We start from the raw sequence: 18896 nt of genomic DNA on the forward strand, positions 1-18896 counted from the left end.
AAAAACAAACAAACCGGGCTTGGTGGCACGTGCTTGTAGTCCCAGCTACTTGGGAGGCAGAGGTGGGAGAATCACTTGAACCCGGGAGGCGAAGGCTGTGGTGAGCCCTGATTCTGCCATTACACTCCAGCCTGGGCGACAGGGCGAGAATCTCTCTGAAAAAAAATAAAAATAAAAGTAGCTGGGAGTGGTAGCAAATGCCTGTAATCTCAGCTACTAGGGAGGCAGGAGAATTGCTCAAACCTGGGGGGGGCAGACGTTGCAGTGAGCCAAGATGGCGCCACTGCACTCCAGCGTGGGTGACAGAGCGAGACACTGTCTCCAAAAAAAAAATAAAGAATGTACACAACGTTGCACGCTTTCAGAAAGACCAAGGTGAGCCTTCAGTTCAAGTTGGAGTTCAGGTTTCCTGATGGATGGTTACTTGCAGAGGTTTCACCACGATGTCCTGTGGTCTCACGTGGGGCCAGGGTGGCAGGAGCTCGTGTGGTTTTGCAGGTAAGTGGTTCAGTGTTCACAGAGGTCCACATTCTCTCTGCAGGTTCACTATGATGCACTATGATCTCCTTCCTTCCCTGACTCACTGCAGCCCCCAGGACTTTGCCGCAGCCCCCTTCGTTCCTGGAAGGGTTTGCTCATGTTCCACGCCTGCTCTGCCAGGGTCTTGCAGCTTCATTGTCTGAGGGGTGGCCCCCCTTGGCCTGTGTTCCTTATCCACCTCTCTTACAGTGATCTGTCCACTGATAGATGAGGTTGGAAGTTAAAGTGTGTTCGGAAGTGGCTTCATCCCACAAAATCAATTTGTTTGCTGTGCACAAACATTTCTTGGGTCATTTAGCAAATTGTACCCCTAAGGATTCCAAAATGATCCCATAGTTAGTGTTTGTTATAGCGAATGATTTTTAACTTTTTTTCTTCGAATAACTTTTAGATCATCTCTTCAATCAAAGCGCAGCCATGACATCTGTAAATGTATGAACCACAATGACTTTTGGGTGTTTCTCTTCTTTCTTTTCTGTTTAGGAAGCCGACTAGAGCAGCTGCCTGGACACTGCCTAGGTGGGCTTCATACTCTTCTCTCCATGCAGGACACTGCCGAGGTGGTGCAGCCGTGCCTGGCTGTCCTGGGCTTCATACTGTTCTCTCCACGCAGGACACTGCCTAGGTGGTACTGCTGTGCCTGGCTGTCCTGGTCTTCATGCTCTTCTCTCCACACAGGCCTCCTTTGGGAGCATGCGAGGCTACCATGGCTGCAGCAAGAGGGCACTGGTCTTCCTGTTTACATTCTTGTCAGACCTCGTGCCTTTTGAGTCTCCCCGGTACCTGCAGGTGAGAAGCTGGCTGTCACGTCCATGATTTCTGGTGCTTCTGCTCACCTACTCAATCTGAGGACTGCCTTGGCTTCCCCAAGAGCGTCCTGCAGATCTGCTCTGAGCCTCTCAGCCAGGCTTTCCCCTTCCCCAAGCAGTTCATGGTGAAACAACACAAACGTCGCAACTGGGGGTGTCCATGTGGACACACAGTGAGTGCGTGTGTGCCAGTAATGGCAAATGCTAAAAAACCCTTTTCTCATCTAGGCCAAGGAGGTGGGTAGATACATTATGTCACTGTGCAGTCTCCCTCAAAACAGTGAGCAGGTCTCAGTGGTGACATGGAGAGACGTTCTCAGCACCCAGTTACGCAGGAAGAGCAAGTTGTACTGCAGTGAGGGTTTTAGGATCTCATTTTTGCTTTTTTTTTTTTTTTTTAAATTTCATGCTTTTGTTTGTTTGTTTGTTTGAAACAGTCTCACTCTGTCGCCTAGGCTAGAGTGCAGTGTTGCCATCATAGCTCACTGTAGCCTAGACCTCCCAGGTCAAGCACTTCTCCCACCTCAGCCTCCTGAGTAGTTGGGACTACAGGCACATGCCAGCAAACCTGGCTGTTTTTTCTTTTTTTCTTTTTTTTAGTATAGATGGGGTCTTGCTGTGTTGCCCAGGCTGGCCTTGAACCGAGCTCAAGTGATCATTCTAAGGCCTTGGCCTCCGAAAGTTCTGGGATTACAGGCGTGAGCCACTGTGCCCAGCCTGACCCTCGTCTTTTAAGAAAATTGGCCAGGTGTGGTGGCTCACACCTGTAATCCCAGCACTTTTGGAGGCTGAGGAGGGCAGATCACTTGAGGTCGGGGGTTTGAGACCAGCCTGACCAATATGGAGAAACCCCCTTTACTGAAAATACAAAATTAGCCGGGTGTGGTGGCACATGCCTGTAGTCCCAGCTACTCGGGAGGCTGAGGCAGGAGACTCGCTTGAACCCGGGAGGCGGAGGTTGCAGTGAGCGGAGACCGCGCGATTGCACTCCAGCTTGGGCAACAAGAGCAAAACTCCCTCACAAAAAAAACCCACAAAAAACAAAAAAACACACAGTGTCCCCTCTGTCCCCTTTGACCAGGAATGCAATGGCATGGAGCTGCAGGTGGGCCGGGGCTGGTTCCTGCTGCTGCTGCTGCTGCTGCTGCTACTGCTGGGATTGCACATCCCTGGTTCCGCCAGTGAGCCGCCCTGGACTTGCAGGACCAACTACATTAGGATTTCTTCATTTTTCACCTGAGGAAGCAGCTTTCTAGTTTTTTTTTTTTTTTTTTTTGAGACAGAGTCTTGATCTGTTGCCCAGGCTGGAGTGCAGTGGCACAGTGGCGCCATCTCGGCTCACTGCAAGCTCCGCCTCCCAGGTTCTGCCATTCTCCTGCCTCAGTCTCCCGAGTAGCTGGGACTACAGGCACCCGCCACTTCACCCGGCTAATTATTTTGTATTTTTAGTAGAGACGGGGTTTCACCATGTTAGCCAGGGTGGTCTCCATCTCCTGACCTCATGATCTGCCCGCCTCGGCCTCCCAAAGTGCTGGGATTATAGTTGTAAGCCACCGCGCCCAGCTTGTTTTTTAATTTTACTAATGGTTTGCTTTGCATACTCGTAGGTCTGTAAAGGGCTGTGTTTCTCTACTCAGCACTGTGGATGCTGGAAGTGAATTGTGGCCTCCCTGGAGTCTCAGGCAGTTCCCAGGCTAAAGGTGCTCTACTCTGCCATCTATCCGCAGGTGCACATTCTCCACCCACCCCTGGTTCCCAGCAAGTACCGCTCCCTCCTCACAGACTACATCTCACTGGCCAAGACGAGGCTGGCCGACCTCAAGGCAAGCTGCCCCTCCATGCCCAGTCCTCACACCTGTCCCAGCAGAAACTGCTTTGTTTTCTTGTTCTCATTCTGTCTCTTCTCTGAAGGTTTCTATAGAAAACATGGGTCTCTACGAGGATTTGTCATCAGCTGGGGACATTACTGAGGTAATGTTGCTTGAGCCCTGCAGGTCTCAGCCAGTCACGCCCACCATGCAAAGGTCCAGCTTCCTTTGACTCTTCAGTTGAGCTTTTCAGCCTTCCCAGTCTCATGTCTGGTCTTGCCTTGGGCGCAGCTAGGGGCGAGGCTCTGAGGGCCTTAGTGTTGCTGTGCCCCACCTTGGGCGAGGCTCTGAGGGCCTTAGTGTTGCTGTGCCCCACCTTGTGTTTTGTGTGTGTTCGCAGCATTAGCATGGAAAGGGTTACTGTGTGGGGGAACGAAGTGCCTCAGGCTGCAGTAAATTTGTCCTTTTAGGAGATCTTGGTTTATGTGGGGTTGAATGGAGAGGTGGTTGGTCATGTTTTTCTCTGAATCACAGAAAAGTGTTAACTTTTTTTTTTTTTCTGGAGACGCAGTCTTGGTCTGTCACCAGGCTGGAGTGCAGTGGCGTGATCTCGGCTCACTGCAACCTCTGCCTCCTGGGTTCAAGTGATTCTCCTGCCTCAGCCTCCAGAGTAGCTGGGACTACAGGCGCGCACCACCACACCCGACTAATTTTTTAATTTTTTTTTAGTAGAGACGAGGTTTCACCGTGTTAGCCAGGATGATCTCGATCTCTTGACCTCGTGATCTGCCCACCTTGGCCTCCCAAAATGCGGGGTTATAGGTGTGAGCCACTGCACCTGGCCAAGTGTTAACTATTTTTATAGAAGCCCAATGTCAGATGGTCGTGTAATGTGTGTGGGTCACTAATGAAAACATTTTTTTTTTTTTTTTGAGATGGAGTCTAGCTCTGTCACCCAGGCTGGGGTGCAGTGGCGTGATCTCGGCTCACTGCAAGCTCCACGTCCCGGGTTCATGCCATTCTCCTGCCTCAGCCTCCAGAGTAGCCTATAGTGGGACTACAGGCGCCTGCCACCATGCCTGGCTAATTTTTTGTATATTTTTAGTAGAGGTGGGGTTTCACCATGTTAGCCAGTATGGTCTCGATATCCTGACCTCGTGATCTGCCCATCTCGGCCTCCCAAAGTGCTGGGATGACAGGATGAGCCACTGCGGCTGGCCTAATGAAAACGTTCTTTACTTTTTACTTTTTTTTTTGAGACAGAGTCTTGCTCTGTCACCCTGGCTGGAGTGCAGTGGTGAGATCTTGGCTTACTGCAAGCTCTGCCTCCCAGGTTCACACCATTCTCCTGCCTCAGCCTCCTGAGTAGCTGGGACTACAGGCGCCCGCCACCACGCCTGGCTAATTTTTTGTGTTTTTAGTAGAGATGGGGTTTCACCGTGTTAGCCAGGATGCTGTGGATCTCCTGACCTGGTGATCCACCCGCCTCAGTCTCCCAAAGTGCTGGGATTACAGGCGTGAGCCACCGCGCCCAGCCCTCCATTCTTTACTTTTTTTTTTTTTTTTTTTTTTGAGACGGAGTCTCGCTCTGTCGCCCAGGCTGGAGTGCAGTGGCACCATCTCGGCTCACTGCAAGCTCCGCCTCCCGGGTTCACGCCATTCTCCTGCCTCAGCCTCTCCCAGTAGCTGGGACTACAGGCGCCCCCCCACCATGCCCGGCTAATTTTTTTGTATTTTTAGTAGAGACGGGGTTTCACCGTGGTCTCGATCTCCTGACCTCGTGATCCGCCCGCCTCGGCCTCCCAAAGTGCTGGGATTACAAGCGTGAGCCACCGCGCCCGGCCCATTCTTTACTTTTTAAGACCTTTTTATTTTAAAGTTACGAGTTACAGAAGAACACTTATAGGTGACATTAAAGTGTTAGGGGAAAATATTTAATACAATTTTCCATTTATAATTTATTACTATTTATAAATTACTTTTTTTTTTTAAGGTGGGATCTTGTTCTGTTCACCAGGCTGAAGTATAGTGCCGTGATCACAGCTTAGTGCAGCCTCAAACTCCTGGGTTGAAATGATCTTCTGACCTTGACCTCCTGAGTAACTGGGACTACAGGCATGCACCACCATGCCTGGCTGGTTTCTAAAATTTTTTGTAGACATAGGGTCTGCCTGTGTTGCCCAGGCTGGTCTTGAACTCCTGGGCTCAAGTGATCCTTCTGCCTTGGCCTCCCAAAGTGCTGGGATTACAGGTGTGAGCCACTGTGCCTGGCCTCAGAATTTTTTTTTTTTTTTTTTTGATGCAGGGACTTGCCCCGTTGCCCAGGCTGGAGTATGGTAGCAGGATCATGCCTCACTGGAGCCTTGATTTCCTGGGCCCAGGCATTCCTTCCACCTCCACGCCCTGAGGAGCTGGGACTACTGGCTCATGCCTCTATGCCTGGCTAATGTTTTTGTATTTTTTGTAGAGATGAGACGTCATCTTGTTGCCCAGGCTGGCTTTGAACTCTTTGGGCTCAAGCAGCCTGACCCCCTTAGCCTCTCAAAGCACTGGGTTTATAGACATGAGCCATGGCACCAAGCCCTCGTAATTTTTTTTAATCTCAAAAATTAAGTCTCTACTCCTTCCCACCTAGAAATCTTTACTTTCTTTTTTTTTTTTTTTTTTTTGAGACGGAGTCTTGCTCTGTCGCCCAGGCTGGGGTGCAGTGGCGCAATCTCGGCTCACTGCAAGCTCCGCCTCCCGGGTTCACGCCATTCTCCTGCCTCAGCCTCTCCCAGTAGCTGGGACTACAGGCGCCCCCCCACCATGCCCGGCTAATTTTTTTGTATTTTTAGTAGAGACGGGGTTTCACCGTGGTCTCGATCTCGTGACCTCGTGATCCGCCCGCCTTGGCCTCCCAAAGTGCTGGGATTACAAGCATGAGCCACTGCGCACGGCCGAAATCTTTCAACTCTTTCCTAGAGGCAGGAAAGAGGCTCACAGCAGGCTCTCAGCAGAGCTAAGCTGTCGAGGAGGGCTGCACTTCGCCGGGTCTAAGCCTTTTGCATGTAGAGGCGGCAGTGTTATCCTCCCCTGTTGTGCTGGTATTTTGGGAGATTGTGGAGTGCTCCAGGGCCCCTGGAGTGGGGGGCCTTTACCTTTAATGTGTACAGAGCCTTTGCAACAAGGAAGCACAGGTTGAGTGTGGCCTTCGCTGCTCACTTTTCTTTAAAGTTCTCTGTTCTTTTTCCCTTCCTCCCTGTATGGGAACCAGCCCCACAGCCAAGCTCTTCAGGATGTTGAAAAGGCCGTCATGGTGTTTGAGCATACGGGGAAAATCCCAATCACTGTCATGGAGGCCAGGTAGGCTGGGCTGCCCAAAGGGCCACTGGTGGCTGCAGTGTGCGCAGACTCCGCTCTGATGCCTGCAGTGTGCGCAGACTCCGCTCTGATGCCTGCAGTGTGCGCAGACTGCACTCTGATGCCTGCAGTGTGCGCAGACTCCGCTCTGATGCCTGCAGTGTGTGCAGACTCCGCTCTGATGCCTGCAGTGTGTGCAGACTCCGCTCTGATGCCTGCAGTGTGTGCAGACTCCGCTCTGATGCCTGTCAGCGTCCGGGGCTGTTTGGAGTGTGTCCCAGGTCTGCCCAGAGCCACGTGGGGCAGATTGGCCACTGTCTATTCATGGAGAGACAGGAGTCAGGGCTGTTAATCAAGGATCCTGCCGTTAGGGGATACGGGGTGAGGTCAAGAGCTGTGCATTTGCTGTGAAACATGTTTTCCTCTGTAAAAGCAGGTGACGCCCCTCCCGTGCTGAAGCAGCTGACAGGAACTGCTGATTGGGGAGCTTGCACTGGGAGGGAAGACAGTGAGGCCATGATGATTTTTTTTTATCAGTGCCTTCTTTGTGACTAATATGAAGTCAGTAACAGCGCTGAATAGCATAGCTTTATTGAATTTGGTGTGATCCCAAAACATCTTGAATTCCGGTGGTTACGCACGTGGATGAGCTGATTGCAGCTCCCAGGGTTTTGAAATTAGCTCCAAGGACATTGCCCGAAATGGACCTTACATGGTCCTCGTGGCCTCAGATTGATCCAGACTCCATGTTCAGGCCCAGGGAGCAGGCAGAATGTGGTCCTGATTGCCGCGGACTCAGGGCTGGGCTAGCACAGCCTGCCCTACACATGCCTTGTCCCGGAACTGTGCACAAGGAGACTTCGTAATGCATCGTGGCTTTGGAATAAGCCCTCGCAGTCCACTCTCTGAAACACCAGTCACCGTCTGTGGGAATTGCCGTCTCGCTGCACTTACCTACACACTGTCTGCTTCTCTGTGTTGCAGCATATTCAGGAGGCCTTACTACGTGTCCCACTTCCTCCCTGCCCTGCTCACACCTCGAGTGGTCAGTATGCGTTTCCATGAGTTTGTGACCAGTTGTGTAGAAAGCAAGGACTTTCTCCTAGTCAGCCTCTCACAGGGCTCTTCTCTTCCCACAGCTCCCCAAAGTCCCTGACTCCCATGTGGCGTTTATAGAGTCTCTGAAGAGGTATGCAGCAATGGCTAGAAGGGGACGACTGTGCCTCCAGGTTTCTTCTGACAATGTGAAGAATTGTGGATCTTCTGTAGAGAAATTTGTTTGATCACTAATGTGTTTTATTTGTAAAATATTGGCTCTAAAATTAGTTGGTTACTTTTTTTGTTTTTCTTTTTAGTTGGAGTCTCACTCTGTCACCCAGGCTTGGAGTGCAGAGGCGAGATCTCGGCTCACTGCAACCTCCACCTCTTAGGGTCAAGCGATTCTCTTGCTTCAGCGTCCTGAGTAGCTGGGATTACAAGCCTGTGCCTGGCTAATTTTTTTTTTTAGATAGAGTCTCGCTCTGTCGCCCAGGCTGGAGCGCAATTGCCCAATCTTGGCTCACTGCAAGCTCTGTCTCCTGGGTTGGAGCAATTCTCCTGTGTCAGCCTCCTGAGTAGCTGGGACTGTAGGTGTGCACCACCATGCCCTGCTAATTTTTGTATTTTTAGTAGAGACAAGGTTTTGCCATATTGGCCAGGCTGGTCTTGAACTCCTGAGCTCAGAAGGTGATCCACCCACCTCAGCCTCCCCAGAGTGCTGGGATTAGAGGTGTGAGCCTCCGCTCCTGGCCTTTTTTTTTTTTTTTTTTTTCTTTTGTGATGGAGTCTCACTCTGTTGCCAGGCTGGAGTGCAGTGGTTCGATCTTGGCTCACTGCAACCTCCACCTCCTGGGTTCAAGCAATTCTCCTGCCTCAGCCTCCTGAGTAGCTGGGATTACAGGCGCACACCACCACGCCTGGCTAATTTTTGTATTTTTAGTAGAGACGGTGTTTCGCCATGTTGGTCAGGCTGGTCTTGAATTCCTGGGCTCAAGCAATCTGCCCGCCTCGGCCTCCCAAAGTTCTGGGATTATAGGCATGAGCCACCGCACCCGGCTGCATCGTTCGTCAATGAATATGCTGCAGAACCTCAGAGTAGACCTGGAAGTTATTGTTTAGATAATAAGGTATTCTTGGATCACTTACATTGCAGGCTTCCAGTAAGAAAGTTGGTTGGTATCACGAAGGTCACCCTTGGAAGAAATAGGAAAGTATAAGTCCTATATTCCAGCAAAGTTTATAAAGTTCTGGGACCTGTAAGAAGATTAAAAACACAAAGAGCCTTTTTTTGTTGTTTTTTGTATTTTTGTATTGTTAGTAGAGACGGGATTTCACTATGTTGGCCAGACTGGTCTCCAACTCCTGACCTTGTGATCCACCCGCCTCGGCCTCCCAAAGTGCTGGGATTACAAGTGTGAGCCACCATGCTCTGGAAAAATCATTTACAAAATCTTAAAATAAGTTTATTCTCTGGGATCCTTGCTTTCCTTTGTTTTGAGACAGGGTCCCACTCTGTCACCCAGGCTGGAATGCAGCGGTGCAGTCATGGCTTCTACAGCCTTGACCTCCTTGGCTTTAACAGTCCTTCCCCCCTAACCTCCCAAGTAGCTGGGTCTAGAGGGGCGCTCCACCACACCCAGCCATTTTTTAAATGCTTTGAGGACACGGATTTTTGCTGTGTTGCCCAGGCTTATCTCTATCTTTTGGCCTCAAATAATCCTGCTTCAACTTCCCAAAGTGCTGGGATTACAAATATGAGCCAGTGTACCTGGCTTACCCTTTATCATGTTAAGAAAGTTCCCTCTTAGTAATTTGCTAAGGACTTTTAGCATGAACTAACGCCTTTTATTTTTTATTTATTTATTTATTTTTTGGGTCAGAGTCTCGCTCTGTCACCCAGTCTGGAGTGCAGTGGCACCATCTCGGCTCACTGCAAGCTCCGCCTTCTGGGTTCACGCCATTCTCCCACCTCAGCCTCCCAAGTAGCTGAGACTGCAGGCGCCCGCCACCACGCCTGGCTAATTTTGTTTTTGTATTTTTAGTAGAGACAGGGTTTCACTGTGTTAGCCAGGGTGATCTCAATATCCTGACCTCGTGATCCGCCTGCCTTGGGCCTCCCAAAGTGTTGGGATTACAGGTGGGATCCACCACGCCTGGCCCAATTTTGCATATTTTTGATGATACGAACTAAACATTTTTCTTAGTAGTATTCATTAAAATTAACAAAGATTCATGTTTTGCCGGGCATGGTGGCTCACGCCTGTAATCCCAGCACTTTGGGAAGCTGAGGCGGGTGAATCACAAGGTCAGGAGTTCGAGACCAGCCTGGCCAACATGGTGAAACTCCGTCTCTACTAAAAATACAAAAAATTAGTTGGGTGTGGTGGCGGGCGCCTGTAATGCCAGCTACTGGGGAGGCTGAGGCAGGAGAATCGCTTGAACCTGGGAGGCGGAGGTTGCAGTGAGCTGAGATCGCACCACTGCACTCCAGCGTGAGCGATAGTGAGAGACTCTGTCTCAAAAAAAAAAAAAGAAAAGAAAAAACAAACCAAAGTTTCATGTTTTGAATTTGGAAATTACCAAAAATTGTATGAGAGAAATAGAAATAATTTATAATTTCACTGCCCAGGGATAATCACTGGTGGTATTTTATAGTCTAGCTCTTTAGATATTAATATATGATTAATATGATATATTTTGAAACAGTGTTATTTAAATCTATCTATATATTTTAATCTTTTCTAAAAACAGGCTCATACTGTACACAGTATTTATAATTTATTTAAATTTAATGTGTTTTTATTTTATAATAGATTTGGGGATTATAATCTTGAATTAATTTAAGGCATAGCTGACTTAATTTTATTGTTTTCCTGTGATCCAGAGCAGATAAAATCCCCCCATCTCTGTACTCCACCTACTGTCAGGCCTGCTCTGCTGCTGAAGAGAAGCCAGAAGGTAAGTTCCTGGGCTGCTTATCCCTCTGGGACTTGTGCTTTTCCATTTTCCTGACCTTGAGCGTCTGTTGTGCTACACCACCCGAGTGAGCTCGGGGGTGGCTGTGCCATTTCAAGCCGGTGCTGTGAATACAGGGTCTGCCCACCATGCTGATGCCCAGGACCAGCCCTGGCACAGACTCTTACCTGGGGGTCCTGAAGAATCACTTAGCACCTTCTGGAAAGGAGTGTGTGCAGTGCACAGCCCCACTTTGTCACTCGTCATCTTTCTGTGGGCTGCACTGAGGTGTGTTTGTACAGGCTTCAGACTCGGGTGCTCTGTCAGCGGCCACCCTGGGGGCCGCAGCGCTGGCTCGAGCCTGCCGTAGGGAGTGTCACGCAGCACTTTTCTGTTACGCAGTTCAGGTAGGAGTAGAAGTCAGGCTCTTTTGGCCTCTAGGGTGCAGTGGTGCAGCTGTAGGTCAGATCTACACCCTCACTGGGAATCCGTGAAAGGCCGCACTCGGGCAGCAGTGGGAGATGCCATCATGAGGCTGGTTTTTCTTGCAGTGTGGCTTTATCTCCAGCAGAAGCCAGCACCTCCCTGGAGGGGGCCACTCTGAGCTAAGGGCGTAGATCTGAGGCTGCTGCTTCCCTGTGGGCTTTTTTTTTTTTTTTGAGACAGAGTCTCGCTCTGTGGTTGTGGACTGCGGTGGTGCGATTTCGGCTCACTGAAACCTCCACCACCTGGGTTCAAGCAGTTCTCCTGCCTCAGCCTCTGTAATAGCTGGGATTATAGGCGCGCACTACTATGCCTTGCTAGTTTTTGTATTTTTAGTAGAGATGAGGTTTCGCCATGTTGGACAAGCTGGTCTCGAACCCCTGACCTCAAATGATCCACCTGCCTCGGCCTTTCAAAGTGCTGGGAATACAGGCGTGAGCCACCGTGCCCAGTCCCCTGTGTGCTCTTCTAGATCTCCTTCCCACCTGCAGGGCCAGGGAGGTTTGATGAGACTCTTCTAATGAGCTATAGTCTTGTTTTAAGTTCTGTTTGCCAAAGCTCCTTTTTTCATAAGCTTAGAAAAATTTTCAGCAGCCATGGAGACCCAGGAAAATTCAGTGGGCAAAGAACAAAAGGTCCCTGACCCACCCCCGTTTTGTTTGTTTGTTTGTAGGTTTGTTTGAGACTGAGTCTTGCTGTGTTGCCCAGGCTGGAGTGCAGTGGCGCCATCTCGGCTCACTGCAAGCTCTGACTCCTCGGTTCATGCTATTCTCCTGCCTCAGCCTCCCAAGTACCTGGGACTACAGGCACCCGCCACCCGCCACCACGCCTAATTTTTTTTTGTATTTTTAGTAGAGATGGGGTTTCACTGTGTTAGCCAGGATGGTCTCTATCTTCTGACCTTGTGATCTGCCCGCCTCAGCCTCCCAAAGTGCTGGGATTACAGGCGTGAGCCACCGCGCCCCGCCGACCCACCCTGAGAGCATGACTTCTCAGTCGTGCTGGAGATGCCACAGGGGCCGCAGGGCTGTGTACCCTGCAGTGTGAGGCGTTTGCTTCTCTTGAGAGGTGTCTTCCTTCCTCCAGGATCCTCCTTCCCCTGGGGTCCGCTTGTTCTTAGCTTTTGGTGGCTTCCAGAATGGTTTCTAATCATTTGTCTGATGAGGCTTATGCACAGACTCCTAGAGCCTGTGATTTCTAGAGCCTGTGATTTCTGGTTTCATTTTGGGTGTGACTGTGCATCGCAGTGCATTTTCATGCTTATGTCTTCTCCAGCAACCCCAGAACTTGAACGTTTTTTACTTTAAAAACATATGCAGCGTATCTTCCTTTTTATATTGAAAGTGGTGGCCGGGCGCAGTGGCTCGTGCCCGTAATCCCAGCACTTTGAGAGGCCAAGGCGGGCAGATCACGAGGTCAGGAGATCGAGACCGTCTTGGCCAACATGGTGAAATCCCATCTCTACTAAAAGTACAAAAAATTAGCTGGATGTGGTGGTGCATGCCTGTAGTCCCAGCTCCTTGGGAGGCTGAGGCAGGAGGATGGCTTGAACCCGGGAGGCGGAGGTTGCAGTGAGCTGAGATCAGGCCACTGCACTCCAGCCTGGTGACACAGCAAGAGTCCGTCTCAAAAAAAAAAAACAAAAAAAAGATTGAGGGACCGGGGGACTAAATGGTCGCCTATCCGTGATCCTGTCCCCACCCTTGCCAGCCCCCGACCCTCCTTGTTTTCCTCCATGTGTATGCTTCTCACAGTGGTGGAGTGGTATTGATGGTGCACACAGAACCACTTTTCTTCTTAAACTTGTTTATAAATGTAATTTTTTATTAAACTTGTTTATAATTGTAATTTTCGAAGTGGTGGCATCCAGCATCAGGGAGAACACCTCATTTACCTCCTCAGAGACTCCTAGTCCCTCCGTCTGCCACATACAGTAGCTTGGAAGTTCACAGCTCTGTATGTGACTGTGTGAAGTTTCTGTTTTTACAGTGAAGAGTCCTGTTGAGTGTCTTTCCATCTGGTCTCCTCCTTGTTCTCACAGATGCAGCCCTGGGAGTGAGGGCAGAACCCAGCTCTGCTGAGGAGCCCCTGGGACAGCTCACGGCTGCACTGGGAGAGCTGAGAGCCTCCATGACAGACCCCAGCCAGCATGATGGTGAGGACGGGTGGGGGCTCATGCTGTGCCTCGTGTGTGCAGCCTGTGGTTGGATCTCTGTTGCTGGGTCATTTTCCCCGTAGTGATATCAGGCTGGTGTGTCTTCCTAGTAATGCAGTATTTGGTGGTGAAGATTGACCCCCGGCTGGCGGGTGTGGAACCTTTTTTTTGAGACAAGGTGGGAGGCTAGTCCTACTCAAGGTGTCACAGACCCTTGGCAGAAGGTGAATATTCTGCTAGTTGCATCAGACTAGGACGGATGATGATGGAGAAGAAAATGCAGTGACTGGGACGCCTGTTTTCCCTCTCATCCTGCCTGCCGGAGTAGATGTCACATCAGACACAGGGCATCTCTGCCCTGTGATCCTGCTTCCATGTGACAGTTTTCTGTAAAATCCAGAGTAAGAAATGTTCATCTGTGGATTGAGAACATGCAGTTTATTTTTTCTTTTTCTTTTTTGAGACAGAGTCTCACTCTGTCCCCCAGGCTGGAGTGCAGTGGCGCCATCTCGGCTCACTGCAACCTCCGCCTCCCGGGTTCAAGCGATTGTCCCGCCTCAGCCTCCCAAGTAGCTGGGATTACAGGCGACTGCCCCCATGTCCAGCGAATTGATTGTATTTTTTTAGTAGAGATGGGGTTTTACCATGTTGGCCAGGCTTGTTTTGAACTCTTGACCTCAGGTGATCCACCTGTCTTGGCCTCCCAACGTGCTGGGATTTCAGTGTGAGCCACCGTGCCTGGCCTACATGGAGGCAATATGTATATATATTTTTTTGAGACGGAGTCTTGCTCTGTCGCCCAGGCTGGAGTGCAGTGGCGCGATCTCGGCTCACTGCAAGCTCCGCACGGAGGCAATGTTAAGAGAACTTTGTTAGCGCTGGCTGGGGCTGCAACGCCTCGATGGTGTTTACTCAGACCAAGTGCGCCAATTCCTGAGTGCAGCCTTCCAGTGATTCAGTGATGCCCTCGCGCAGAATGTGTTCAGTGATGCACGCTCGCAGAATGTGGTACGTGGGGGATATGGAGGAAAAGTTTCAGTGCTTTAGCAAGAGGTTGATGCATGTCAGGTGAGTCCTGTTTCTAAAAGCAAAGCAGTTTTCACCTTTAAGTGATATAGTTGGGCTGTGTGTGGCCCATTACCCTGGGCCAACATGGAACCTCTGGCATGCGCTTAGACAGATGTGGTGTCTGGAGGGCTGGCATCGGATTTCAGATGGGGAGCATAAAAAGTGGAGGTTCGTGTTGGTGAATGAACATGTCCCCCTCTCAGCTAATCAGGAAAAGGTAGTGGATGGCGTCTGGCCCCATTTGCCATGACACATGCTCCACCACAAGGCCGCAAGCTCCTGCAGGGTGAACAAACACTGGTGTTCAGCACCTGGCTGGGGGATGTGTGCAGTCAGCAGGATCCGTGGAATCGCACTTGACGGGAGGCGGAGCGCTAGGCTGTGGGAGGAGTAGCTCTCTGGGCCGCAGCTGCATCCTCCTTTCAGGGTTCCCTTCATCCCTAACTGGTTTCTCCATTTGCAGTTATATCAACACAGGTGGCAGTGATTTCTGAAAGACTGAGGGCGGTCCTGGGCCACAGTGAGGATGACAGCAGCGTTGAGATATCAAAGATTCAACTCAGCATCAACACGCCAAGACTGGAGCCACAGGAACACACGGTAGGTTTGGGGGCTCAGAACAAAGCAGGGGGTCTTCACCATTTTCCATTAGGCAGAGGCATTAGACGCATGGAGCCTTCTCTCAATTTCTTTTTGACTTGCTCAACTAGTGTGGTATCAGATGTTACAGGGCCAGGCAGCAGTCTACCAGGGTCAGCCGCCCTAGTCTGTTTGTGTATGAAGAGCTCCTTTTACATTTTATTTATTTATTTAATTTTAGAGACAGGGTCTTGTTTTGTTGCCCAGTCTGGAGTGCAGTGGTATAATCATGGCTCACTACAGCTTTGACATCCTGGGCTCAAGTGATCCTCTTGTCTCAGCCTCCCACGTAGCTGGAACTACAGGCATGCATCACCACACCTGGCTGATTTTTGCATTTTTTATACAGATGGGGTTTCTCTGTGTTGCCTCGACTGGTCTAGAAGTCCTGAGGTCGAGTGATCTGTCTGCCTCGGCCTCCCAAAGTGTTGGGATTATAGGCGTGAGCCACCGTGCTTGGCCTCTTTTTTTTTTTTTTTTTTTTTGAGACTGAGTCTTCTCTGTTGCCCAGGCTGGAGTGCAGTGGCGTGATCTTGGCTCACTGCAACCGCCTCCTGGGCTCAAGCAGTTCTTCTGCCTCAGCTTCCTGGGTAGCTGGGATTACAGGTGCGCACCACTACGCCCAGCTAATTTTTGTATTTTTAGTAAAGATAGGGTTTCATGTTGACCAGGTCGCGCTCGACCGCCTCTTTAGAATATGCAACAGAGGCTATTTCTGGCCCCAGAACCTAAAATATTTTTCTGGCCCCTTACACACAAGGTTTGCCAGTCCCTCCTCCTGCTATACATTTTTGTGATTGACGATTACATGAGGGCTGCTGTTCCCAGGATTCGGAAGTGGGGGCCCTGGGCACCAGTTTGCATTGTAATGTGCCCTCCAAACAAGCCTGTTTTGGAGTTCTATTTGCAAAGCAGAATTGCATTGTCTGTGGCGCGAGCACTGGCCGGCTTCCTTCCTGCTGCTCCTGTTCCCGGGACACCGCACTCACGAGAACCATGTCTCTGCAGGCTGTGGACCTCCTGCTGACGTCCTTCTGTCAGAACCTGATGGCAGCCTCCAGTGTTGCTCCCCCGGAGAGGTGAAGGCGTGGGCAGCTCCCTGGGTGGTGGGGCTCTTCTGGGTGCCACCTCTTGCTGGGCCAAGGCTGCAGGCTAGGGACGCATGAGCTCGTCTCCGCAGGAGCACGCGGCGATGCTGAGTTTCATCAAATAGGATGCAGCAGAAGTCGGGAAGCACTGCAGAAGATGGGTTGCCTTCCAGAAAGACTGTTGTTTTGGGGAACCACTTGGCTCTTTCTTCGGCCGCTCGTGCTTGGATTAGCTGTTGGAGGGATGTGCAGGACTGAATGGCCAGTACTGATGGTTTCACGGCTGTCTCTGCAGGCAGGGACCCTGGGCTACCCTCTTCATGAGGACCATGTGTGGACGTGTGCTCCCTGCAGTGCTCACCCGGCTCTGCCAGCTACTCCGTCACCAGGTGAGGCTCTCCTTCACGGGGGCCACCCTTGGGGGCCCACTCTGAGGGCCAGGCTCCTGCTTCCCAGCTTGTCTTCAGTGCCCTGGAAAATTCCAGCTGTGAAGAGGGCAGTCTGCTCTGCCACCCTCGTTCTCGTTGCAGGGCCCGAGCCTGAATGCCCCACATGTGCTGGGGTTGGCTGCCCTGGCCGTGCACCTGGGTGAGTCCAGGTCTGTGTTCCCGGAGGTGGTTGTGGGTCCTTCTGCACCGGATGCTGCCCTTCCTGTCCCTGCGCTCTTCGACAGCCTCCTGACCTGTAGGACGAGGGACTCGTTGCTATTCTGCCTGAAGTGAGCTGTTCTTCTTCCACAGTCGCGTCTTCTCTCCTCTCTAGAAAAGTGACACATGCTCGTTTGATAAAATTAGAAGAGACAGACATGCAGACATACCACACAAAGATTACCACTTTTTAGCGTTTTGGTATATATCCTTCCAGAATTTTATCTGTCATTTGTTTATAATATGTGTGCGTTTGTTTCTTTGTTCATAAAAATGAGATTATACTATACTAAACTGCTGAAATTAACAGTATATAGTAACTGTCTACATTGTTAAGCATTCTTTGATGTCCTGGTGAGAGCTGCTTTGTTTTGTCTTGGGGTTGTCTGGCCCTTGGTTGGACCAGCTCCCTCTGGTCAGGTTCTTTGGCATCCTGTGGTGAGCAGCTTCCCAGTATGTACAATTCGGGCTGTTTCTGTAGGGCTCAGCAGATGGGGCCATGTGCTGAGGTGAGGAAGGACCCTGTGGTCAAGAATGGTCTGCTCAGGGCCTCAAGGGCTCCCTGCAGCTACCACGCAGAGGCAGAAGCCAGGACAGAATCCCTGCAGCTGCCATGCAGAGGCAGAAGCCAGGACAGATGGCTGGGAGACTCCGGTGGGAGTTGCTGGCTGGGGCTTGGCTTGCAGCTCCTAGGTCTCTTGGGCAGAGGTAGCCCGGGTCAGGACAGAGCCCTGTTGCAATGCCAGAGACCGTGTGCGGGAAAGGGGAGAGCTGGCGTTATGACAGGGTCTGAAGAACAGAGAACTTAGAAAAGGCCCAAGAAATGTACATGGAGCAAGGAGAGAGAGTCAGATGGCAGCTGTGTGGATCCCACACCTCAGACATGGACCACGGGGAGCAGGCACTTGGTACTCCAGGGATACAGAGCCCCTCCCAGGCGCTTGACCACACCAGACAGTCCCCACTCGCCCCAGGCCCCAAACACTGAGTACTGGGTATTGGCATGAGAGGCACACGGCCGATGGAGAAGTTGGGATCTGGTGAAGAGGGAGGCATCCAGGTGGCTTGGGGGAGACAGGGCCATCCCCTCTTAGGAACACAGAGATGCCTCAGGATATATATCCAAGTGAAGAAAGCAAAATACTGAACTCGGTCTCAGATGCTACTTTTTGCATAAGAAAGGGAGAATGAAATATACACTTGGTGGTTTTTTTTTTTGTTTGTTTTTTTGTTTTTTTTTTGAGACGGAGTCTCACTCTGTCATCTAGGCTGGAGTGCAGTAACGTGATCTTGGCTCACTGCAACCTCTGCCTCCCGGGTTCAAGCAGTTCTTGTGCCTCAGCTTCCTGAGTAGCTGAGACTACAAGTGTGTACCACTATGCCCAGCTAATTTGTGTATTTTTAGTAGAGATGGGGTTTTGCCATGTTGGCCAGGCTGGTCTTGAACTCCTGACCTCAAGTGATCTGCCCACCTCAGTTAGGATTACAGGCGTGAGCCTCCACGCCCGGCTCAAATATGTATTTGTAAAACAGAAATATTAGAACTCTGAGAACACCATGACAGTGCTTTGACATCTCCATTGCCTTATGGAATCTCATTCTGAGCTTCCTTGGTTACAAGTGACAATTTTTCACGTGGTTATTGCTGTAGGTACATATGTTGAGTAAATGGCACAGGTCTCGCTGTGTCCCCCAGGCTGAAGTGATCCTCCCACCTCAGCCTCCCAGTAGCTGAGACCACAGGAGCACACCCACACACCCACCTAGTGAGAGATGGGGTCTCACTGTATTGCCAAAGCTGGTCTTGAACTTCTGGGTTTAATTGATCCCCTGAGCTGTGATTGTGCCACTGCACTCCAGCCTGGGCATCAGAGTAAGGCCCTGTATCAGAGAAAAAATAAACCAAGGGCTGGGCCGGGCACGGTGGCTAACGTTATAATCCCAGCACTTTGAGAGGCTGAGGGGGGCAGGTCACTTGAGGTCAGGAGTTCGAGACCAGCCTGGCCAACATGGTGAAACCCCGTCTCTACTGAAAAAATGAAAAACTTGACTGGTTGCAGTGACTCACGCCTGTAATCCCAGCATTTTGGGAAGCCCAGGTGGGCGGAGCACGAAGTCAGGAGATCGAAACCATCCTGGCTAACACGGTGAAACCCTGTCTCTACTAAAAATACAAAAAATTAGCTGGGCATGGTGGCGGGCACCTGTAGTCCCAGCTACTCGGGAGGCTGAGGCAGGAGAATTGCTTGAACTTGGGAGGCGGGGCTTGCAGTGAGCCGAATCGCACCACTGCACTCTGGCTTGGCAACAGAGCAAGACTCCGT

General features: G+C 50.8%; 1 protein-coding gene across 8 annotated transcripts in view; it reads left to right on the forward strand.

Moving 5' to 3' along the window:
* The window catches only part of FANCA (FA complementation group A), a 76197-nt gene that overhangs the window by 27907 nt on the left and 29394 nt on the right, over window positions 1-18896 (forward strand). For 6 of the 8 annotated variants that reach the window (XM_058440321.1, XM_032156109.2, XM_058440322.1 and 3 more), the window contains 12 exons: window positions 1219-1329; window positions 3077-3172; window positions 3261-3320; window positions 6414-6502; window positions 7484-7544; window positions 7639-7688; window positions 10422-10495; window positions 13017-13130; window positions 14662-14798; window positions 15846-15916; window positions 16221-16314; window positions 16456-16643. In XM_058440321.1, coding sequence (XP_058296304.1) covers window positions 1219-1329; window positions 3077-3172; window positions 3261-3320; window positions 6414-6502; window positions 7484-7544; window positions 7639-7688; window positions 10422-10495; window positions 13017-13130; window positions 14662-14798; window positions 15846-15916; window positions 16221-16314; window positions 16456-16643 — 1145 coding nt within the window. The other 2 variants (XM_058440326.1, XR_009213976.1) reach the window with 2 other exon arrangements.

The sequence above is a fragment of the Hylobates moloch genome, unplaced genomic scaffold (genome assembly GCF_009828535.3).
Source record: "Hylobates moloch isolate HMO894 unplaced genomic scaffold, HMol_V3 SCAFFOLD_6, whole genome shotgun sequence".
Taxonomy (NCBI): Eukaryota; Metazoa; Chordata; class Mammalia; order Primates; family Hylobatidae; genus Hylobates; species Hylobates moloch.